Here is a 24451-nt window from a genome sequence, read left to right on the forward strand (position 1 = left end):
TTCATTTTGATTGAATTTATTTCTTAATAATGATAGACATCTGCATATACAAAAATTATATCAATTAAAATAAATTAAATATATAAAATTTAGTTATTAACATGCGATCATAGACAGACACAGATACGATATAAACAATAAGTAGATTAGGGACCTAACACATCTTTGCTTGTATTCATCATCTGTGCAGACGCCTTAATTTGACCCTTTTTGGGCAAGGAAGACTTTAAAACTAGCTTATTACCACTATAACAGAACTGTAACCTGTTCATATCATGCAAAACATCATTGTTCACTCACCCACCATTAGTTTATAAATATTGTATATATTTGTGCTTGCCAAGAAGATGGTGAGGAGAAGGGCATCAGAAATTTAGCTTCAACAAAAAGATATAGGCCACCTATTTGCTCGCTCACTTTGCTGACCAGCACAAGCGGATCATCCTCTCGGAATTGGACCAACTACTGATCATTGCGTTGGTAAGCTATTGCATCACCAACTAGCTAATCAGACGCCAGTTTTATCTAAAATTAAGGTACCGGATTCTTCTCAAACTTTGTTTCTCATCAGGTCTAACGGGTTGTTTGGTTCTTACTTTATGCTTGTTGATGCTTATAATACTTTGCTGCTTCTTGAGATGTCCATCTTTTTGTTTCCGTGCTGTGAAGTCTGTAATTAAGGTGGCATATGTTGAACAATCTGCGTCAAAACAAAACAACAAAACTATGGTGTTTGTGTGGATAATGCAAAACAGTGAGAGAGACAAATCAAAATATAAGAACACAAGAACAAGTATAACAAAACCCGAGTCCAGTACATGATGGTCTCCTAAAAGCGTATTCATCCCCTCACCGTACGTACGAGGACCTATAGGAGTATATATAGGTGCAGAGAGTCTTGTGTGCTACTCTTATCCATAATTAAATAATATTAATCAGAGAATCGGTGTAAAACTTGCAAGCCACACTATTCCATATAAATAATTTGAAACAGAATTAGATTAAAACTTGCAAGCTACTACTATATTTCATAAATAATCTAAAACAAAATCAGATTAATTAATGCCATAATATTTGAGCCTAGTGGAAAATAATAATTTCCATTATTAAGAGAATATCATTATATCTCGCACATCCCTTAGTCATAAGGCTCAAAATACGACTTGCCAATATGGGACTAAAACTCATATTTTCCAAAAGAGTACTATATTAGAGGAAGTCTTCAACAGGATCTCCAACAGATTGTATATATTCACTAAAATTCAGAATTGATATGGGCGGATTTAATCTTAGTTGCACACATCTAATTTTCTACTGAGATACTTTGATCTAAATTATATATATTTTTCTTTTACATACTTGGATCAACTTAGGGGTACTTATCATTGAGAAAGGATCCAGTGAAAATGGAGTCAACAACCAGTTTTAAAGTGAGTATAACCAAAAAGTATTCTCCTAGTGATGAAAAGCAATATCTAGACTGGCTTGGATCGGTTGATGTGACGCTAGGTCTACTAAGCAGCATGCCACGTAACTCGAGTGCTTACAGGGTTCCCAATAGACTCCGAGAAGTAAAGAATGATGCATACACACCTCAAATAGTCGCCATCGGTCCATTTCATCGGAACAAGCCCGACTTTCAAGCTATGGAGAAGCTCAAATGGAGCTTCATGTTAGCTTATGTTGATCGAGTAGCAAAATCAGATTTGGAGAACAATGAAATCAGCATGTCAGATGGTGAATCTAGTGACAGCAGCCCTCAGAGAATGGCCTTAAAAAAGTGCAGCAAAATCGTATCAGAGCTGGAAGAAGAAGCTTGAGCGTTTTATGCTGAAGATATCAATTTAGACAAGTATCAGCTAACTGAGATGTTGCTCATTGATGGTTGTTTTATACTTCAACTCTTATATTGGCACAATTTGGCGAACAGAGGAAGAATTGGTGGCGATAGTATTCCATTTGACGGTCTCCCATTTAAAACGCTCACAGGTAATTTCACCATGATCTGGACCCTGAAACATGATTTATTACTACTAGAGAACCAAATCCCATATGTCATTTTGCGAGAGCTTTTTGAGATAATACCAAAACCAAAGACAGCAGCCCATATTGATAAGTTCCTTCAATCGAGCATATATTCTTTTTTTCAAAGTTATGGGATGTTGTTATATAAAAATATACAATATAACGAAGGCTATGGGAAGCATCAAAATGACGAGGATGGAACCTGCATACATTTGCTGGATATTTTCTACCGTGCTTGCAACTTCCGCCACTGGATTCTACCCTCACCTAAACAGAAACCGCCAAGATGTGCAACCGAACTCAACAATTCTGGAATTAAATTTATGCTCGACTCTCGTAAGACCATAGTGGACATAAGGTTCAGGGAAGGAACGATTTATATCCCGCCAGTCTTCATAGATGTATCAAGTGCTATAATATATAGAAATCTCATTGCTTACGAACAAATCAGTGTTGACAGATATACTATGTCTTCATATGTGGCACTTATGAGCTTTTTAATTCGTTCCCCTGAAGACGCTTACATACTAAAGCGGGCAGGTATCTTACAAGATGGGTTGGACGATGTTTCTGGTTTCTTTGAAAGTTTGTGCAAAGAAGTTGTTTTTTCAGAATTCAGTTATAATGATTTGTGCGCCAAGATTAACAATCAAATTTCTCCGTGGCAGTGGCGCACAGTGAATGGATACTTCATTGTTTCGTGGTATAGATGGAAAAGATCTATAAAGGATTTGAAACAAGATTACTTTCGAAACAGATGGAGCATTATAGTATCCATAGCTGCAACTCTTACTCTGGTTCTAACTGCCTTGCAGACTTTCTATACCATCCGATCTTATTATCCAAAGTAAATGTTGTACCTTGTAACCCCCTGTTTGATGATGCTTTTGTTTTATCTACTTGTGCTTCTTGTTTAAGAAATAAATTTCGAAGATTAACGGTTTTTTATAAGGCTTATGGGTATCTCTACTTAATTTATGTTTAGTACCTGAGTTCATTTGTATTGGATCATCTAAGATTATAACATAACAGGCATATTTGATGTATTCTCGTGTGTATTTACCTCTTCCATCCACTAGACTTGTTTAGTTAGACCTCGAAAACTCTTTAGAAGCGAAATTGTAAATTCTGATGTTGAGTTCTAACTTCAATCCTATTAACCACATATACTCTCCTCTGGCCAAGCTCAAACTCCAGTCATCTCTAGACCAACAGGTGTCAATTTTGAATGAGGCGAAAGTTGGCCATAACGATCCGGGAGTCTGGTGTGGAAGGGTTCTCGCTACCGATGGTGTGCAGGTCGGCACGGATAGATTTACACTACAACAAAAACAACATTAGACAACGGTCGCCGAAAAAAGTCACCAATTAGACAACGATCGCTGACAACGATCGCTGAGAAAAGTTTTATCCAAAATTAAGACACGACAATTTATTTTCATCATCCAAATATCATTGTCTAATATAAGTATCAAACAATGATTAAAAAATTATTGTCTAGTAAATTTAATCAGACAACGGCATTTTGAGAGTGGCCTTGTGTAATGAAGCACGTGAGACAACTGATTTTAGTTTATGTGAAAAACTTGTGATAATAGGCTAAAAGATCGTTTTTGTAACGAGACAAGTGTTTTATGTGTGGTGGTGTTTAAGATGGGTTCAAACAACATTCTCATGTAGTGTTGTCTGATTGCAAGCTAACATGCAAGTGTTTTCGCGGCATTGTATATATCTTGGTTACTAGACAAGCATTCTCATTATAAATGTGTTTGAATTGTTATCAAACAAGTATTTTTGTGGTATTGTATATTGGTCAGCTAGACAAGTGTGATTGTTCTAAAATCGTTGTTTGAGTTGTTATCAAACACCGTTTTGTTTATAAAAAATGTTTGTCTAATTAACTTTTTTAGGAAAAAATAGCAGTGAAATAGAGCAAACCTGCTTGAAAACAAAGGCACCGGCAAAAAATCAACAAACTTGTTCGAAAAGAGAGACACACAACCACGAAATTAACTGAAAGAAAGCAATCAATCATCACAACACCAAAGTTATATCACGAAAATATTCAAATTAAATTACATCATGAAAGTTCAATTAGTTCATCTTTATATAGAACCAAGCATAGATGGTGCTATAATTGCCACATAAGCATGCAAGTGACAAAATGCATTAATAAACTAATAGTGACAAATATAGTTATGTACTTTAAGATTATGTAATTAGAATATAGCTTTATATGGATATGTTTGGTGCTATTTTGCATTTACCATTGGACCATAAGTTCTATTTTAGCACCAAAAATCACTTTTTGGTTTCAAATCTATATATTCTTAATGTGTGCAATGCCCGTTTTGCCTTTATACCCACGGGTTACCCATGTTTTACCCAATTCTTATATACTTCTAATACCTATGTTACATAATCCTGCGCGACCCGTTTACAACCTCTTACCCGGCTTAATAACCAACTGATACAGTACCTTGCCAGCTGCCTTCTTCGCGGCTGTTAATTCCCGATTGATTGCGTTGATTGATTGCTGAATACAGATTCCTTCTCTTCCATTATGGAAACTGCACGTAATCAGGGATGCATTCTAGACTATGCTTTTGATTTTTCAAAATTCAAACGTAATTTCTTTGCTTGCTGTCAAAGAGTTCTTGTGTGGGTTTGTAGAGTGGTTTTTGACGGTATTCTTGCTGGCTATGGATTCGCGTTCGCAGCAGCCGATGGTTAATTTGTCAGGCTCAAGTTCGTACAAGAGAGGCATGATTTTGCAATAGGATTGGTTTAATTGTGCTTTGCACCTCCGTGTGTGCGAGACTCATGTGTTGTCTTTCATGTGTAGGTCGGAAGAGGAACAAAGAAAATCAGTCAGATGCTTCGCTTGCTGGTATTCGCGAAACAATTGCCTCACATTCATCATTATTGCCGTGTTTCTTTAGCTTAGGAACACCGCGTGTTTGTGTTTTCAATTCATAACCGGCACATTTTGGCAGGTATTCGTCGACGAGGTTCTGGAAATGCTCTGGATTTGTTCCTACAAAGACGCGCTGAAAGCATTAAGAGATCCAGGACCATCGGCACTTCGTCAGAGTTCGACAAAAACAGCAGAGGTGAGAATAGTATCCGCGCATTGTCATTGTGTGCAATTGTTGAATTGTGATCGATGTCTTACGCCGTCATGGTCATTCTGCGCTTTTTATTATTGCAGCCACAAGTCAGGTCCCTCTATCAACTACTGATCAGAGTGCACCAGGAGAATGTGAGTTCAAACATGATTTTAGACTATGCTTTTAATTTTAGATTATGCTTTTAATTCAAACATAATATCTTTGCTTCCTGCCAAAGAGTTCTTTGCTTCAAACAGTATTCTTGCTTGCTGTGGATTCACAGATTACGTTTCTTTCTATAGTCACTTCACTGTGTCCAATGTTGATCTTTCATTTGTCTTGCAGCAATCAGGCGTGCCCGGTTGTCCAATTTTGATCAAAATTCAAGCCCTGGCTCTGTGTTGGATTCTACCGTCACAAACGTGATGCCTTCTACCAATGCAGCCACAGGTTGGATTCAAGTAATTTTAGATATCTTTTTAAAATGGAATTACATCACTTTTTCCAAAGCAATACTAAATATTTGGTGTTGGTTAACTAAAGAAGCATGACATGTAAAGAAATTGAAACCTTCTATTCACCAGGCTTGGAAATATTTTATTTATTCATTAAAACCGTGTTTGAGAAGGAATACATGTTTAAAATGCCTTTCTATTGGCGTCCTCCGAGTAAATACATCTTGCAAGGCGACGTTTTTAGAGATTAAATACATCTTTCTGTCTAGAGCTTGCTGCAGTATCATATGTTGCCCTTTAAACATCCCGGATTACCTTATCGAGCAGGATTGTCTCAAATTTATTGTTATGCTGGAATAATGTATTCTTGGACCTTTTAATCAGTATTGTTTGTCTTTGTCACGGATTATGGTGTTCTGTATTCTTCAATTTTTATTTAAAAGGTTTTAATCGTTTATATTTAGTAAAGAGAAATGGTTAAAAGTTCCATTGGTCTGTGAAAAGCTGATAGCAAATGTGTGATTCACGTGTTTTTTTTATAAGTAAGTCTTGATTTTTAAGAAACAAAATGGAAGAGCCAAGTTGATAGGCTGCGGAGGTCATGTCAAATTAACGTTAAACTTTGTAAAGTGCTGTGATATAAAATATGAAGCAGAGACCAACAATCAATATCTTACTCAAAACCAAGTCTAAGATTGGCTAAATTCAATGTTGACAAAACTTGGTATTGCGGCTTAAAAGTTTCGACTTCATTAACTGATCTGAGTGTTCCACGCTTTCAACCACAGACTGTTTTTCAGAGTCTGGATCTGTTTGGATATTTTATTACAATAGTGATCGTACTGATCAACACAGACAATAGTATTAGGTCTCAATCATAAACACCTAGAGATTTAGCGAAGACCGGTGCTGCTGGTAAAAAACAAGAGTGATACTGATATTACATTATTATAGGAATTTTTCCAGTTTTGAATGTTATAAATCATAGGAATTTCTTCTTTTTTACATGGAGCAATGATAGACCTCTTCTAATATCAGAAAGATTGAAATTTGACTATGGAATGGAAAAAAAATAAGATTTCTTTGAGATTTGATACTTAATCATTAAATTCCAATCTTATATAAATATTATTTACCATTTTATAACCGCAGCAGAAAGTAAACGGTATTATTATTATTATTATTATTATACTATCAATGTGAGTAGCTTAGTTTAGAATTTCTCAATTTAGAGTAAAATGTAACAAAGAAAATATCTGTAATGCAATATCTGTGTCAGTTGGTTTAGCCTATCGTGAGTATTTTGTTTTCATTTTTCCAAGATTCATAGTTCATAATATAAATTATAATAAGACTAATATTTTTAGTCTTATTATAATATAAATTATAATCTATATATTCTATATTCTATATATTCTTAACGAGCGAATAACCCGTTTAACCATTTTATCCGCATTTTACCCATGTTTCACCCGTTTTCAGTGTTAATCAGCTCACGGCGATGACCCGTTTAGATGAACATAACCGGATTTGATAGCTCATGTAATCTTTGCATTTATGGCGGTTAATTCGAAATTGCCTTCCTCTGCGCAATCAATGCAAATTCAGAGCATGAGATTATTTTCCGACCGTATTGTAATTATGGTTAGTCGCTATGTCTTTCGAATTTTGATTTCATAATACCTCACTGCTGTAATTTTTGACCACTCTTCGTTGATTGATGTAGGATGTGATTTTTGGCAAGAGTCTCCCTGGCTATGAATTCACATTCGCAGCAGATGATTAATTTGTTCAAGCTCAGGTTTGTACATAAGAGGTCTGATCGTACAATAGTATTTCTTCGCAGCAGCTGATGCTTCATCTCTTCACTCTCTCTCTCTACAAATCAGATGGTAAGCTTCTTCATCATTAACCTGTGTGTATGTGTGGGTGTATCTATGATGATGAATGTGTATTAATATAATGGCTGCTGCAGGCATCTAAGAAAGAAAAGGTATCTTCCCTATCTTCTAAGCCTCTTCCAGCACTAGGTTAACATTTCCACCTCTGGGCAACTTGAATCTCTGAAGCTTGCCTTTTATTTATGAGAATAAATGATCACTTAGAATGGTAATCAAAATTCTGGGGCAACAACTTAGGTATTGATTCTTATCTGTGTATTCAAAGTGTTTGTTTTGTAGGCATACTTATTTTGATTACTATTTGATACTCACTAAATGGTGATTCTTCTCGGAGAAGCAATACTGGATAATGATCTCTTTGTCGTCATTGGTTTGATTTTGAACTAATCCCATATTTTCATTTAAACTCTATTTTTCTTTACTATCTCTTTATTAGTCTATAATTATATACATTTTTGTGTTTGTTTATATTAACAATGTTTTGTACGTTTTTGTTATGATATAGGTTCTATAATGTTTTGTATGTTTTTGTTATGAAACAGCTATCAAGCGGTGCCTTGATTGCAGCTCAGAATGCTCCTGCCACCGCTCGGGTTGTGGTTTTTGAAGTAGAGAATGTGAACCTGGTGGATACCGCCTCAGTTGTTGCCAAGGGGATGTATATGAAATATGAGCCAGTGGATGAGCGCTATTGCCCATTTAGCATAGTTACGGGTAAGACTGTAGTACCTATGTTTGTTTTTTTAATTTATCTTCTATGTTTATGTTGATGCAATCTATTTGCTCTGCACAATGCCATTTTACTCGAGTCAATTTTATATTTTAATTAATTGCTTGAGTGTTCTTATATGAGCTTGCATACTAATTGCTTAGATCTTATGTCTTCTATCAAGGAACTGTATATCAGTATTAAATTTGTTGAATTAACCCTATGCGAAAGCAGATGAAGGTATTTGTCATAACATTTCTGTTTTTAACTGTTCATTTATAACAAGGTTGTGTGCTTTATTGTTGTTTAAAATATTTAGTTAAGGTGTACAATTACATTTTGACGGGGAACACATTCCAAGGTGGTTTTTTCAATGGACATGGTACTGATATACATGATATAGGTAATGATTTACATGAAAATGTAAGCTTCATTAACGATTTTTACAGAGAGATCTCTATCGCCAAAGAGAATCTATCTGACCTATTTTTTGTGTCTACGTTTGTATTGTTTCAGTGCTGGAATCATGAATCAGGTCGCCATTGTACTCAAGGTTGCAAGGCTTCGCATACATCTGGTCCTGGTTTTGTTTACTACGTCTTTGTTATTAGCTTAATGCCTTCTGAACCAGTCATACTTATTTATGTGATCAAAGTCTTCCTTTGTATTGTGCTAAATCTTTTACTGCTGGGGGTATTTCTTGCAGCCATTTAGTTTTGCACTTTTGCTACCAATAATTCTGACAGAAAATATATAAATATGGGACTCATTGTAGTATTAAACTCTGAGGGTAGTGGCAAGGATCATTATAAAAAAAGAGCTCTTTTATGACTACTTATGAGCTTATAGTTATTTGTTCTTAGTCTCTCACAACATGGCGATAACTTTTAAATGTGTTTTTTTTCCTTTTCTTACTCTTTCTTTTCTTTCAGCAGATTGAGAATCTCAGAATTCTCCAGCAGTTGTACATGGCTAGACCATATGGTTTAGTCATCTTTTTCACTGATGATCCCATCAGCAGCTCTCCTGTGTCTTCATGGAGTTTGCTTTGTTTCTTGGACTCAAATTTGAAGACTAATGCTCGGACTGGGTCTGGAGCATCTGGTATTCAGTTTGTTCTAACAATTTATACCAATGGAATAAAGCATTCAGCAGAAACATTGCTGGAAACTGCTCACTCACACGCCTTCAAGTATAGTGCTAGCTAGGTAAGGGTTAAAATTAAAGTACCAAGGTGGAATGTGTTTTACTGGGTCATTCTGGTATAGGGTATAAAAGAAATTTAAGAACATATCCCAGTATACTCATGCGTCTGCTGACATATATCTGAACATAAATTCTATACAATAATTTGATATACTCGAAAAGTAGTATCCTCTGCTCTGCAGCTCTTATGGCTTATTTTCGCAATGGTTTTTGATATTTTATGTTTCTAATGATTTTTATTGATGATATTTAGGTTTTGTTATGGATGATAATACGGGTTCAAACGAGTCAGGTTAGTTCTACTAGGTTCTATTTAATTTGAATGTATAAATTTCTTGGAATACAAGTCAGAAAGCTATTATTGCTTTAATTTACACAGCACTACAGCAGTGTAACACTTTAACTCTTGAAAAAAATCATTAATGGATGTGGCAGTGTTGTTTTATTATGGTTTGCACGAAATCAGTAACATTGTTTTCATATAAGGACGTCGGTATATTTTCATATTCTTTTTTTTGGTATCTGGGAAAATTCGGATATAAAATATTTATCAGTTCCTGTTCCTCAAGATTTTCTGATTTGGGGTTTTTCTTCTGAATTTGAATTCTTTTCTTTAACTTTGACCATGTCCTCTCACTTTCTAAGTTGTAAGAAGGATAAAGATTGTGAGAACTATATATATCTTCCAAGAGTTTGAAAGCATGTTCTATATCTCATTAGGCTAATATGATAGGTGATAACAAGTTCTGTTCGGAACGCATAGCAAAATATGCCTTCGAGTATGCTTACCTCTACAAAAGAAGGATGGTGACAGCAGTGCACAAAGCAAACATCATGAAGCTTGCAGATGGTCTTTTCTTAGAATCCTGCCGAGAGGTTGCAAGCAAGTATCCAGGTATCAAGTACAATGAAATCATTTATTAGCTCACATCCAATTTTATGTTTTTTAATCACATTTGTTGTCTTATCCATACATTGACCTCTTAAAGTTAATGTTATGTGTTTTGTAAATCTTTATTGTAGCCGTAGAGGAAGTATTTTTCTCCTGAAGCTAATTCACTGGTAATAAGAAATTGATACAGGTCAAATTTGTGTCTTTATTGGATGCAGTATCATCCTAATTATAATGTGTTCGTTAAAATCAAGGCTACAATAAAATCAGGGGCTTCGATAAAATCAAGGCTTCAATTTTCGTTTAAAGGTACAGAATTTTTCAGTTTTAGTTTTGTTGTAGATAATTTCTCAGTATCGATTTTGCATGTTGATGCATTTGTAAGTTTTGAATGACCTCTGCCTCAGTCTCTCGCAGCTTGGCCTCTGTCTAAACTCCCTCCCGTGGCCGTCTGTAAGTCTCTTTTGAGAATCTTTGGTAAAACTCTGGTATTCCGCCATCTATTTCATTTCGGTTAGGACTTTTCAATTGATTATAGGTTTCGATTTAAGGCTTCTTCAAATTATGGCTTTCTTAATCAATTTCTTGACTGCAATTTACAGGTTCTTCTGATTATGTTTAATTATTTTGTTTTCATCTCTCAAATTTCATCAATTAAATTAATTATTTTGTTGTATAATATTTATGGCACTGCCTTATATTGTATGTCTCCGTCTATTATATATCATTCGTTTTTATTGGATGTGCACTTTTCCAGAGCGGTCCCCTTGATGCAGGAACAGTTATGATAGTTTTGGCATTGCTGTGCATTATGGCAGAACCTGTTTAGTTAATACCTGCGACAATTCCATATTTGTTCTATACGACAGTCTGCAGGTATACTGTGATTATGACATGCTGTGTAATTGACAACTAAGATTTCATGCCTCCACTTATGGACCTCTCTTTTGTGGACAGAATGGATGCAGAATCTGACAACAAAGGATCTGCAAATCCCGCTGAAACTCCTGATATTGTGTTACCTTCTTCTACAAACCCTGAACAAAGTGTAAGCAAAAGGCCAGCTCAGGAAGAATCAGAAACTGAAAATGCAGCAAAAAAATCTGACCCTAATGAAAGTGCAGACTCTGCATCGGGCACTCCTAAACTAAGTGTTTTTGGTTCTTTCACAAAAGGTTTAGTTGATTCATCTTGGAGTGCAGTGAAGGCAGTTCAGCTTAGGGCGCGTCGTATTGGCTCTCAAAACAAGCGAAGATACCAGGTATATTATCTCTCACTGCTTTGGAGTTGTTAATTGCATGCCATTTTACAATCCCATTATAATCTTTTTGTCATGTTAGACTCAGTTAGAGCTCCTCTTTCATTTTTCCTCCCAAATGTCAAACGGTTTCTTTGTTGCTAATGTTAATTAGCCCTGGCCAAGGTCGATCATTTTAGCTGGAGTATTTATTAGGGTCGGTTTCCACCCAGCATAATCTGTAAGTTATGGCAGGGATGCCTTACAAATTTAGATGCTACTGCTGATTTAATTCTGATTTGGGGTTGAAGGATTCTCCAGTCATTACAGGTAAAAGGAAAATTCAGAGTACGTTTAGTGTTTAACACATTGATTGTAGACAGAGCATTGTCATCGATACATGTGATTTATAATGTTTGTCTATGCAGATTCTGTCAACTCCCTCGCAAAGAATGGTTAACGAGAATAATGGCAGCTATGCAGGCGAAACTCTTGGTGGTGCGTATCTGCTGATTGTAACAATTTTGTTGAACACTATTACAAGATTTTAACACGTATGCTATCTCAGTTTGTACACATATAGATACACACCGTTGCAAGTTCTAAGACGCCGGTGCCATGAATATTACTGTGAGGTCAATCATAAATCTCAAACTATTGGTATAGGACTGTGGATTAGCTTCCACTTAACAATATCTATATGTTCTTTTAACTTATGGCTGTCCTATAATACCAATAGCAGAGTCCGAGTGCAGGTGATGAATGTATTTGGTGGACTTTTAAAGCAGGAGTAGACTATCTACAAACATGATGATTGAGGAAACAATTAGTGATTTTTTCTATACACACATTTCCCAGCTCGGACAAAGGATGTGATCACCTCCATACAGTTGGACCATTTGCCTGTATAGTGCTTAACCGCTTTCGTGGTGTCCTTGAGCTTCTCAATTTATTGTTTCACCCGGTGGAAAACAATGTGAAGTTGAGGTCATAGACAATGCACATATATACTGCGTTGCTGAAACAAGTGGCTCATAAACATCTGTTAGCTACATTTGTAGAAGTATGTGCAGAAAGTCTTGCTGCAGCAACACATGGAATGCTCAAAATGAATGATTCAACAGAATTGTCAATTCTGCAGCAACACATGGTATGCTTAAAATATATTTTATGCTGACATTAAAATGTAGAGAGATGGTTACAACTACAACTTGAAATGATAATTGACAGAGGTCTTCATTTCTTATAGATCGATATTTAATTTTCTAAATCAATTATGATGTGCTTCAGGTGTTGATATCTTTGATTTTACTGCAGATATAGAGAAAGAGTCATGCATCATTCTTTTGCTTCGGGATGCTGGCTGGATCAACCTGGTATTTCAAGATAAATAGGTCAGTGACATGCAACTTCTCAATGAAGGTAAATGGAATGATGTTCCACATATGCGACTTACGTTATTATCAACTTGGGCGACAAACTCACCACTGTATCCACCTGTTGGATATTTTATAGAATGACAATAATTATGTTGAGTCTCAAAATGCTCGCAGATTAAAGATATATTTTATTATAATGCATTAGCCTTTTAAATATGTAAACTCTTATCAAGGTTTGAACTCCAATAGTATTAAGGTTCTGTGATATAATACCTACTCTTTGAAACGCAATCCGAGTGAATCGAAAAGAAGTCCGTTGAGTTTCCGGAAAATATTTATTTATGAGGTCTTGGGTGTATTGTAGTGGCTACCTTCCTATTCTGTATGTTTATTTTAGGTGCTGTGATTTGTTTTTCAGTATGCATATATCTTTAATTGTAATTGTAGGCATTCAAAACTTATAAGAGTAAATTGATTTTGTAACATTTAACATAAATTTTGCTGTAATTAATGTTTTGAATTTGAAATCGTTTTTGAATCACTTCTCTTTTTACAATATGTTAAAGAGATTGTCAACCTAGATGAGCAAGTCTTTGATGAGATCTTTGTTAGAGACATGCTGGAGATGTAGTTTGGGAAACATTAAATGATCTTCTTGCTCAAGTGCAAACAAATATGTCTTATTTGGTAGGCTTAGATTGAGGATTTAAGTTCACAGTTGGAGACTCAGGCATCTGAACAATTTAAAGCACCTAATCTCACAATATCTTCTGTTACCTGGAGCTTACAAATTAAGTTTTGCTCAAACCATGCTTTGCAGGTTTACGAGGAGGTGCTTTTTTTTTTTTTTTTTTGCTAAGCCGATAATATTATAAAAGAAAATGAGGGTCGTACCCTAGAATTACAAACATAGTATTGCTAGAACATGGAAAAATAGTACTCCCTCCGTCCCCTGAGTAGTATACATGGGGGACGGGGACGCGGCACGGATTTTAATGCTCGTGTAAAGTGTAGTTGTGTAATTTATTTTTAAAATTTTCTTTTTCTGAATTAAAGTTTGGATGTCATATTCTTATTCAGAAAAAAGAAAACCTCAAAAATAAGTTACGGAACTATATTTTATAAGAGCATTGAAATGCGTGTCGAACAGTTGAAAAGAAACGTATACAATTAAATGGACATAGAGAGTATAGGCTTTCTACTACCGAGCCATATTGCTGAAACATACTACTAACCCTAACTTAATACTAAAGGAGGCCTAGGACTTTGCTCTGGCAAAGGAATTCTGAGAGCATCCCATGGAAAAGGCACAGAAGCAACAAGGACGGCTGCATAATGAACTATTCTTAACAAAAATCCGAAGAACAAGCTTTGACATTGAATTGATTTATGTTAAAAATTGGTGAATTTAACAGAAGTTAATAAAATTAATAATGTTTTTACGAGGGTCTAAGGCAGCCAAAAATCCCCAAGGTTTAACTTTGTTTTATATACACATGTATAATCTTCCATTTTTTGAATTTAACGAAATTAATAAAAGTAAACAAATTTTTATCAAAATTCCCGCACGCGAAGCGCGGGCATAATTCCCTAGTTATAACATAATAACAATAGCTACATCTATTTTTAACATCACTATTGGACATGCTCTAACTCATCTAAATCAATCTGTTAAAAAAAATATAGAAGTTGTAAAATCATTCATGTGACCATTTTAAAGATGCACAAAACTATTAAATAGTGCACATAATACTTTTTTCTCTAAATCATTTGGAAATGTCTTAATTTAATTTGCATGTTCTTTTGTCATATTTCATCATTTTCATTTGTCAGATATTTAGTTTTTTAAAAATAATATGTGTTCACTGCATATAATTAGAAGAGACTATGCAAATAATAACATAATGCATGGCATATAATCTAACTAATAATTGGGTTGAAAATTTAAAAAAATTCAGTAGACATAACAGAAACTAAGAGATGATTAGGAAATGGTTGACATAATGAAAAATAAGAAATGACTTGGTTAAAATATGGCCCGACACTAGCCTTACTTTGTAATTTGTAAAACACATAAATAGGTCAAGTGCAAATCAATGTTGTTCGGAACTATAATTGATGCGCCATATAATAGCCTACACATGACATCCTTTCTATGTCTATCATTTTCCGGTACCCCAATAGTCGATTATTTATGATTTACCAAACACTCAACAGGTTCTTCTATATTATAGGTCTCATATCGCAACCTTTTGCACGGGCCCGATTTCTTATAAAGAAGGGGGAGTATTTTTCAAGTTGGCACAAAGTTTCTACCAACTATAGAATTGCATTTTATCCAATTTATCAACCTTCGTACTGCAAATTGTCTTGGCAGAAGAAAAAGAAAACCTAATTAATGACAGTGTGTTTGACCTATTTTTATAGTGATGGCCGCAATTTGGAGCAAGTGATGCAAGATTGGCAGCCATGAGATTTCATTTCAGAGTTTTCATTGAAGCTAAACACCGGATATTAGAACAAAAATCATGAAGCAACTTATGCCAAAAAGGACGAGCAAACAATTTTTTCCTGAATGAGTTAAATACCCGGCATATGATACCTCATGGCTTTTCACAATCAATTTTATCATTTTCTTCCACATATTATATGTTCCTTTAATGATATACAATTCGCCTTAAAAATTTAAGACGTTAGGTTACGAGTTCAATATAATCATATCATATTTTCTTTACATCTTGACTTGTTATCTTACAACTCTATCCAATGACTCGTTTAAATTGATTCCCCATTTTCACATTTCAAAACATTTACAATCCAAATGCTTCTGAAGCTGTTCTTAAAAATTTAAATTAAGATGTCATAATTTTCAAATAAGCTCATATAAGAGATATAACAAATGATTAACATGTTTGGACTTGATTCCACTTGAGCTTTAAGCGGGTGTCCTAACTCCCAGTGACTATTTCTCACCTACTCATCTACTTGACTTGAGTTGACTCTGGAAACAACTTGCAAAACAAATATGTTACTCTTGCTTTTAAATGTATGAGTTCTTTATTTCAAAACCATAAAAATGTACACTTGCTCTGTAGACGATAAAGAAGCATGAAATTTTAGCTTCAATGGTCTTCTTGCTTTGCTAAAGCTCATAATACGGTCATCCCTATACCAACAGGTTCCAATTTTATCTCATATTCTGAAATTATAGTTTCTTAAGTTTATGTATATCGCCAAATGCCAAGTATAGTATAGTTTGTAGAATTGCCAAAAATAATTGTAACGAGTCTAAAGACAAGTGAGGTGTGATATGATGAGTAACACCTTAAATAATACTTGTGTTTATTGAACTAGCAAATTGTATGTGATGTTTACATGAATTGCAACTAGGAATATAAAAATGCAGCATTAGTATAATGGTTTGATCCTAGGTGCATAATAGCTAGAGGCTTCGGCTTTGATTGTAGAACATTGTTAATTTGCAAGCACTGAATTTCAGAAAAATTAGAATTGGTAATTATTGAATTCTCAGTGACCGGGGAATTTGCAGTATTAATTTGAGCAGCGAACTTCTTTCTAACTCCATTGATTATGGTTTGGGTTGACCAAAAACTTATCTATGGATCTGTCAGAATACAATGTATTGATGAATTTTGTTAGTGTTCTCGGATTCTTGTTTCTGTTTACAACGAGAAACTAATATGACCTTGCATTTGTACTTCTCTTCTAGAAAAGCCCCAAGTAAGTATGACTCAACTCTGTGATAGATTTCAGAGAACAATCTGACCTCTGGTAAACGTTAATTATGCATTTATATCCAGAAGGAACTAATTTAATTCCTCATTCATTTATATCATGAGTGAGAAGTGAGGTGATGTTCTTGAAAGTTTCTCATGAGTTCCAACCATGAATCCCTAATATCAGCTTCGTGGACCAGGAAACTTACGAGGGTATGTGGCTTATGTCATTAGTTCTCAGTAGTTAATTTGTCACTCCTCAGCCCCTGCATTCACAAAATATGGCTCTAAATGGTCTGACAAACTTCTAAAAGATTTGACAATGCATAGCTCAACTTGGCTTAACTGCAAATTTGTGAATATATGGCTGAACTTGACGTAGCGCCAACTTACTGCGTGCTTTGTTTTTTAATTGCCTCATTATCTGTAACACACAAAAATAAAAAATGCAGGATACACTGGCGATGGAGCAAACATCTAGTTTTAAAGGGAGGATAAACAAAAATTACTCCCCAAATGATGGAGAGAAATATTGGGACTGGATACACTCTGTTGATGCGACACTTGGTCTACTAAGAAGCAGACCACGTGATGCGAGCACTTACAGGGTTCCTACTAAACTCCGAGCAATAAAACACGAAGCATACACACCTCAAACAGTATCCATTGGTCCATTTCATCGACACAAGCCTGAGTTGCGAGCTATGGAGGAGTTCAAATGGAGATACATGTTAGCTTTTGTTGATCGTGTGGTCAAAGCAGATGTTGAAAAAACGCAAAGAAAGGAATTAGATGGCGTTTCTAGTGAACACTCCCCTGAAATATTAGCATTAGATAAGTGTAGCACAATTGTAACAGAACTGGAAGAAGAGGCACGTGCATGGTATGCTGAAGACATCAATCTAGACAAGCATCAATTGGTCGAGATGTTACTTGTTGATGGTTGTTTTATAGTTGAACTCTTTCTCAGGTGCAAAGTGACAGATATGCAAACGACTAACGATGACATTCGTGTAGCTCCCCAGGGCCAAGTCCCATTTGTATCGCTTGCAGGTAATTTCACTATGGTCCAAACTCTGGCACATGATCTGATGCTACTCGAGAACCAAATTCCTTATGTCATTTTGCAACAGCTTTTTAACATTTTACAAGGTTCTAAGCAAACATCAAATGATATGTCACTTTCAGAGTATGCCATTTGGTTTTTTAACTCTGCACCAATGTTACATTATAAATTCTTGGAAATTATTATACCAATCGATGACACCTGCACTCATTTATTGGATTTGTTGCACGATGCTTGCTTCTTCAGCTTCAAGAAGTTACCCTCTAATTACTACCACAAAAACTGGGGTTTCAAAAGATGTGCAACAGAACTCCTACAGTCTGGCTTTAAAATTGTATGTGGCAATAGATTGCTCATAGTGGACATTGCATTTGATGAAGGAGAGATTGCTATCCCACAAGTGATCATAGATAAATCAAGTGATACGTTGTTTAGGAATCTCATTGCTTTGGAACAGACTAGCATTGGCAGACAGGCTATTACCTCGTATGTCAAACTTATGAGCAGTTTAATTCGTTCCCCTGAAGACGCTTATCTACTTGAACGGGCAGGTATCATCATAACATCAGATGAGGTCGAGGACGCCTCTTCTTTCTTTAAGAGTTTATGCAGGGAAGTTTTTTTCGTAGACTTCTATTTTGAAGCTTTGTGTGAAGAGGTTGAGTATTATTATATTCCTCTCTGGAGATGGCGCAGAGTGAAGGGATATTTTAGTATCATGTGGTTTAGATGGAAAGATTCTATTAAGGACTTGGAACGAGAATATTTCAGAAACAAATGGAGTTTTATAGCATTCTTTGCTGCATCTTTTGTCATCATTCTAGCTCTCTTGCAGACTTTCTATGCTGTTCGCTCCTACTATCCTCCATACCACTGAAACCGCAAATTTGACTAATTCCTTTCACTATCTACTTGTAATGAATGTTTAATATAAGTTTTGAATAAAATAAAGCATTGCATTAGGTTTCTGGTTATGCTGTCTGTCAAAGCTGAGCATGCTCTTCATTTTAAAACCTCATTTCATCCTGCAATTACATTTACTGATCCTGCATTCCTGCTAAATGCTTATGGTGTGAATTATGTGTATAACTAACTCCATCTATCCAAAATTGAATGGTACTTTAAAGGTCTAAGGACTTCTAAAGACAAGATTTCAGATTGCCAAGATCTTCTAAAGACAAGGTTTCAGAATTCAGATTCAGATTCAGGTTTATTCATACATGACCAATGTAGAATATTTAGCCCAAACATACTTTGTTAAATTCAATGACAGACAAAACGAAAATACTAATAGAGATGAGAAAATTTTAATAATTATAGTATTTGCCAACGTTTTTTTTGATTTGCAGGTGTAAAACAGACTATTTATTAGGCTGTAGAAAAGAATTAAAAAACTAAAGAACATAGTAATCATAAGCTATACAAGTAAAACTTTTTGTTGCCTATGATGCTGCAATCTTAAGAACTATATACATGATTGCAGAGGATACAATGTTCCGAAATTAACCTCCCCATGATGCTTCCTTCTTCAATCCTTAATCTACTACTTTGCCTGTTCCACAAGTGCACACCATAAGTCTCACCACTTAGCTGCAACAACTTAGCTTCGACCCATTTTGATGTATCCCGACTACGTGGCTTCTTGAAGAACCCTTCAATCCTAGTCCAGTAAATCGGATAAAAGGCCATAGGAGGCAAGATTGTAAAGTTAAAATCGTGACTTGTTGCAAATTTAGAAGCAACTCTAGAAACAAGGTACGGTCCATTATGTCCCCATCTGTTTCCATTAAAAGTCGAAGAAAATTCTTCAATAAACTTGTACAGAAGAGGATGGTTCTTGTCAAAAACTAGTACTGCATTATTCAACCTTGTCCAATTTCCATTAACATCACTACTTTGTGCTCCAATGGAATTCCTCAACCCCGAAAAGTCTTTCAGCACTATAAAATCCGTGTCCAGGTAAACTCCACCATACTTGTACAGAACTGCTAGTCTGATCAAATTCGAAAGATTTTGTGCCAAAGGAATTTCTCCAGGGTCCTTATTTCCCCTCTTGAGATCATCAAACCATGACTCAGCTGGTGTGTTCTTGAACAAAAAAGACAAGTCAGGAGTAACTGCAACAACCTTAAATCCATGTTCTGTAATAGGACTAAGTAACTTCGAACCTTGTAAAGAATCCATGCTTCTTGATAGTATCATCAAACATCCATTTGGATTAGACTTGAAAAGTGACTCCAGAGCCAGAACCTCCCTGTCTCCAAATAAACTTGCTGGAGATATCCATGTCATATAGAACTTAATTCTGCAGTGATCATCATCATCACTTCGAAAGAACTCATTAGCCCTTTTCTCGAATTGCAGTGCTTTCGGAGTTGCCTTCAATATCTCAAAATTAGGCAAATTTTTCTTGAACCAAGCAATTCTTTCTTCCATAGTCACATTCACTGGAGCCACCATGCTGATATGATCCTGGCTCCAATTTTCACTTGCTTCCACCTCTTCTTTCGGGGACTCCCTCTGTGGCACAATTATCGAAACCGATTCCAGTACTTTCCTAGTACTTTTTGCACCCTGCAGCTCCTGCTGATCATTCTTCAGAGCAAAACTATCTGCAAAAATGACAAGAAAACATATTGCTACACATGAAACAGTCGAAACGATTCGCAGTTTCATACGATCGAGTCTTCGGAGAAGCCTGAGATCAATCATCTGATGCTGCTGATGCAAAGTGGACCTTCTGGGACAAGAATTTGAGAAGTGATGAAATGATAAAGAACATGCAACATGAGTACTTAAAACTTAGCAGGCCTAGTGCCCAAAATAAAAAAAAATTCAAAGATTTGGTGGAGATTATTTACAAGTCAATAATTGCATGCTTTTCCAGATTTTTAATCATCTTAAATTATTGTTGTTGCCACAACGTGTTTGTTACAATATTGAAATAAGCTTCTTTTTCAAATTGTTGACCCTTCAACAACCAGTTATCATGGCAATTAAATTCTCATGATACTTGTTGTATTTAGGGAGAAAAATGCTTTTGGCTAAATATGTTTTTCTTTTTTGTGAAGCGGTTGTTATTTTATTCTTGAAAAATAAAATTGAAACAGAGGAAGTATATGGAAAAAATGTGATTTTATCTTGTAAAAGTATGTCGTTGAGAAGGCAACATATAATAATTGGATAAACGTATCTGTCAGATTTGTTTTCGAATTATTGTTATGGAGATTGATTGGGTAGATATATTCAGCAAGATTAGGAGAAAAGTAAACGGATGATTTCTTTTTTCTTGTTATAGCAAGGAAAAATGGTCGTGATCGAGAGATCATGATCACTCGTTTTCTTGGAAAGGAAGGTTCTATTATATGTTTCTTTTTTTTATTACATGTAAATAACTGACTGACTCTGCTAATTTGAAGTTTTTAGTTAATAAATGATTAACTATGCTGATTTGTTAGTTAAAACCAACTTTAACCGTGTTGTAAGAATCATCGACTAAATTAAATATAATAGATTTCATATAAGTTTTGTTCAATTTATAAAATATTTTACTGGAATGATATTAAATATAAATAGAATGTGTTTCGATATGATAATAGTTGATATGCAATTTTATTACATGTCTCTAAGAGTTGCCAGGTTGTCCAGATATAATCGAGATGAATGGATTTTTAAAAAGAGGATACTCAATTGGAATGAACAAAAAATTAATGTATTATTTATAATATTTATATATGATATAGTTTATTAAATTCTAATTAATAATGATTGAATCAATTGTTGGAGGTGGAACATGCATCTCACAAAATGATAAATAGATGGATGATACCTATTAAAAAATTCTCAAATTTTAAATAATAAATTTAATTAATTATATTTTTATTAAGAAGGGCTATATATACATCAATTAATTTGAAATGCGTCATTTATAGTCAACATCATTTACAAAAAAATTGGGATACACAATATTATAGGATCTCTCCAATAATATTGACCAAAATTGGTTGACTAAATCATGTAAAATACCCGATTATCGTTACAATCAAATCTCATAATTACTTATATAGAAAAATAAAATTTTATATGCTTTTTATATAAATATATTATTCTTTATCGAACCTTCTTTTTTTTCCTCGTTACAAATAAATCTCATAATTTCTTATATAGGGAATAAAATTTAATGGGCCTTTTATCTGAAAGCAAGTCCAATAGGTTACCTATATGATATCTTAAACTCACATTTAGATAATGTGTCAAAAAAATGCACTCCAACACTATTCTAGTGTTATCCTAAATCACTAGCACAACCTTAATTCTTCTGGCTATTACCTATTTATAAGTAACTTATAGCCATTACCTATTTAATATTTATGAATAAAATAATCATCTTTCGCTTCTTTCTTTGTCTATTCTCTCCTTTTTCCCTTCTCTCTCAAATTTATTATTAAAATAATCTTAAGAGAACAAATATAAGTATTACTATTAGAATTGACACTAAAAATAGATTACCTATATCACTAAGACACATACTAGCACTCATTATTTTATATTATTTATAAGTAATAGGGTAAGTAACCTATTGGACTTGCTCTTATACTTTATGTGACCGGTTCTTCTTTCTTGTTATAGCCAGGAAAAATAATAGTAAAACACAGTAAGTGCGACATATCATGATGGCTTATTTTCTTGTAAAGGAAGATCTTAAATTAATATTATTTTCATTTCAAATTAGATAAATTAGTTGATTATGGATGTTTATTTAAAATGTATTGTCTCTCAATTTTAGTAATTTATTTATTTTGTTTATATTTTGATGATAAAATTTTCATATTCAATTATATAATATTACAATCATCAATACATATGTTAAATTATATATCCAAAATTAACGAGTACATCAATTTCGTATTGGAGATTTATATTTTGTTCGTTGTTACAAGTTTATAACTGATTAGCTGTGCTAATTTATGGTTCGTTAAGAAGTGTATATTTATATCTTCTATTGTATCTAACTTTGATCATTATAATTAATATTAATAGAAAGCCAAGTGCTTCAATTATTAGAAGTGGAATGCAAACTAGGGCAAAGTATACATCAATTAGCATTTTCAAAGGAGTCTACCAAAAAAAAAAGGAGTCTAGAAAGACAAATTTGACTTCAATATCGTACCCAAGGTATGCGCGTTGAGTGTAGTTTGTTATAATACGAAGAGCACCTGCCATAGATTATTAATCTCTCAGCTGATGACTCATGTAGGGTTTGGCAGGGGAATTGAACACAACGTCCTAGCCTTGTAAATGGATCAGATATCCAATCTGATCTGATTCGATCCGTAGTTAAATAAATATGGACATTTATTGAAAAAATCTCATCTGTCAATAATCAGATGCAATAATAATCCGTTCTGATAAAGAATGGATATGGATATAATCAAATCCGATCTGTTAACGATCCAATCCACGCTTAGTTATATTATATTATATTAAAATATATTTTATTAATATATTGAATAAAAAATAAAAATTTCTAAAAATACAAGATAAAATCCAAAATCATATCTTCTTATAACCGTACAGCCTCTCCTGAGTCTTACATCCTTATAAATAGAGGAGCATACCATAGTCGGCATCATGGGAAAGTCGGGCGATCGATTTTCTTTCTCCAAAAGTATCAAGCAACTTATTATATTTCTATTCACTTCATACATTCTATGTTGAAGGTTTTCGGCTGCATTTTTGTTAATAACATGAAGCTGTAGACTTTACTTTAATGCTTTATTAGTTCTTTTTGTGTTTGTTAAGTTAAAATTCATGAATTAATATAGATAAAAAAAAATCACTTTTTTTCTTTATGGAAGGTTAATACATTGTGCATGGTGCAAAAATAATTTTAAGAAAAAAATTAGTGGATCAGATATCTGATCCGATTATCCACGAACCGAATGGACTGGATATGTATTGACTTGTAAAACATCCGACTCCTCATCCGATCCGATTCGAATCTAAAAAAATTAAATGGATTAGGATATGAATTTAGCTAGATCCGGTCTAAATCCCGTTTACAAGCCTACCCCGTCCTAACATGTTCCGAATGGGACAGACTTGTCCTGTTAATACGGGCAATGGAGTGTATATTTTTTTTTTATTGTTCTGTATTTTCTTGTCTCTATTGAATTCAATATATTCTCCATATATTTTGTAATTTATTTGTTTTACAATTTAATTTTTTGTTGTGTGTTCTTTTTTAACACATTGTCGTGTCTTTTTTTCTTTATAATATTTTTTATATATTTCTTGTCTATATTGAATTTTATTTTTTTTCTCCACATGTTCTATAGTTTATATGTTATATAATTTAATTTTATTTTATATGTTTTTCTTGTCACATTCTAGTACCTTTTTTTGTTTATAACATGTTTTATGTTCTGTATTTACTTGTCTATATTTAATTTTATTTTTTATCCACATGTTCTGTAGTTTATTTATTATATAGTTTAATTATTTTTATATGTCTTTTGTCACATTGTTGTACCTTTTTTTCTTTATAACATTTTTCATGTTCTATATATTCTTGTCTATATTGAATTTTATTTTTTCTTCACATGTTCTATAGTTTATTTGTTATATTATTTAATTTTTTATTATATATTTTTTTTCACATTGTTATGCCTTTTTTTTATAATATTTTTTATGTTCTATATTTTCTTGTCTATATTGAATTTTTTCTCCACATG

At 34.0% G+C, this 24451-nt stretch overlaps 4 protein-coding genes and 1 long non-coding RNA gene across 9 annotated transcripts; 4 read left to right on the plus strand and 1 right to left on the minus strand.

The window, feature by feature from the left end:
• The first annotated feature begins 232 nt into the window (after positions 1-232).
• LOC108218088 (uncharacterized) lies at positions 233-2976 on the plus strand. Its single transcript, XR_010291397.1, has 2 exons — positions 233-536; positions 1374-2976. It is a non-coding gene; the product is annotated as an uncharacterized LOC108218088 (long non-coding RNA).
• Positions 2977-4496: 1520 nt separating this feature from the next.
• LOC108217124 (uncharacterized) lies at positions 4497-5701 on the plus strand. Its single transcript, XM_064092333.1, has 5 exons — positions 4497-4773; positions 4871-4915; positions 5022-5138; positions 5237-5287; positions 5481-5701. Exons 1-5 carry the CDS (start codon positions 4626-4628, stop codon positions 5684-5686), a joined length of 567 nt encoding a protein of 188 aa, XP_063948403.1. The 5' UTR covers positions 4497-4625; the 3' UTR covers positions 5687-5701.
• Positions 5702-7078: 1377 nt separating this feature from the next.
• LOC108218142 (REF/SRPP-like protein At3g05500) lies at positions 7079-13272 on the plus strand. 4 transcript variants are annotated; one of them, XR_010291091.1, is made up of 16 exons: positions 7079-7234; positions 7317-7482; positions 7566-8205; positions 8525-8603; positions 8717-8777; positions 9136-9408; positions 9660-9698; positions 10140-10301; positions 10517-10607; positions 10706-11174; positions 11256-11559; positions 11711-11865; positions 11964-12033; positions 12104-12170; positions 12278-12685; positions 12853-13272. XR_010291091.1 is itself a non-coding variant. In XM_064091365.1 (5 exons), the coding sequence occupies exons 3-5, from the start codon at positions 8025-8027 to the stop codon at positions 8728-8730; spliced, it is 279 nt and encodes a 92-aa protein (XP_063947435.1). In that variant the 5' UTR covers positions 7085-7234; positions 7317-7482; positions 7566-8024; the 3' UTR covers positions 8731-9127. The 4 variants fall into 4 exon arrangements, 1 of the variants encoding a protein (XP_063947435.1); XR_010291090.1 differs by having other exon boundaries at positions 7083-7234; positions 8520-8603; positions 12853-13270; XR_001806295.2 differs by lacking the exons at positions 7079-7234; positions 7317-7482; positions 7566-8205 and having other exon boundaries at positions 8217-8603; positions 11791-11865.
• A 2643-nt stretch (positions 13273-15915) lies between these two features.
• On the plus strand, positions 15916-18684 carry LOC108216878 (UPF0481 protein At3g47200). 2 transcript variants are annotated; one of them, XM_017389737.2, is made up of 3 exons: positions 15916-16092; positions 17104-17704; positions 17964-18212. In XM_017389737.2, exons 2-3 carry the CDS (start codon positions 17116-17118, stop codon positions 18074-18076), a joined length of 702 nt encoding a protein of 233 aa, XP_017245226.1. In that variant the 5' UTR covers positions 15916-16092; positions 17104-17115; the 3' UTR covers positions 18077-18212. The 2 variants fall into 2 exon arrangements, with proteins under 2 accessions (XP_017245226.1, XP_017245225.1); XM_017389736.2 differs by having other exon boundaries at positions 17104-18684.
• Positions 18685-19014: 330 nt separating this feature from the next.
• Positions 19015-20577, minus strand: LOC108217871 (uncharacterized). Its single transcript, XM_017390763.2, has one exon. The coding sequence runs from the start codon at positions 20427-20429 to the stop codon at positions 19176-19178; it is 1254 nt and encodes a 417-aa protein (XP_017246252.1). The 5' UTR covers positions 20430-20577; the 3' UTR covers positions 19015-19175.
• Positions 20578-24451: the final 3874 nt, after the last annotated feature.

This window comes from Daucus carota, chromosome 4 (genome assembly GCF_001625215.2).
Source record: "Daucus carota subsp. sativus chromosome 4, DH1 v3.0, whole genome shotgun sequence".
Lineage (NCBI taxonomy): Eukaryota > Viridiplantae > Streptophyta > Magnoliopsida > Apiales > Apiaceae > Daucus > Daucus carota.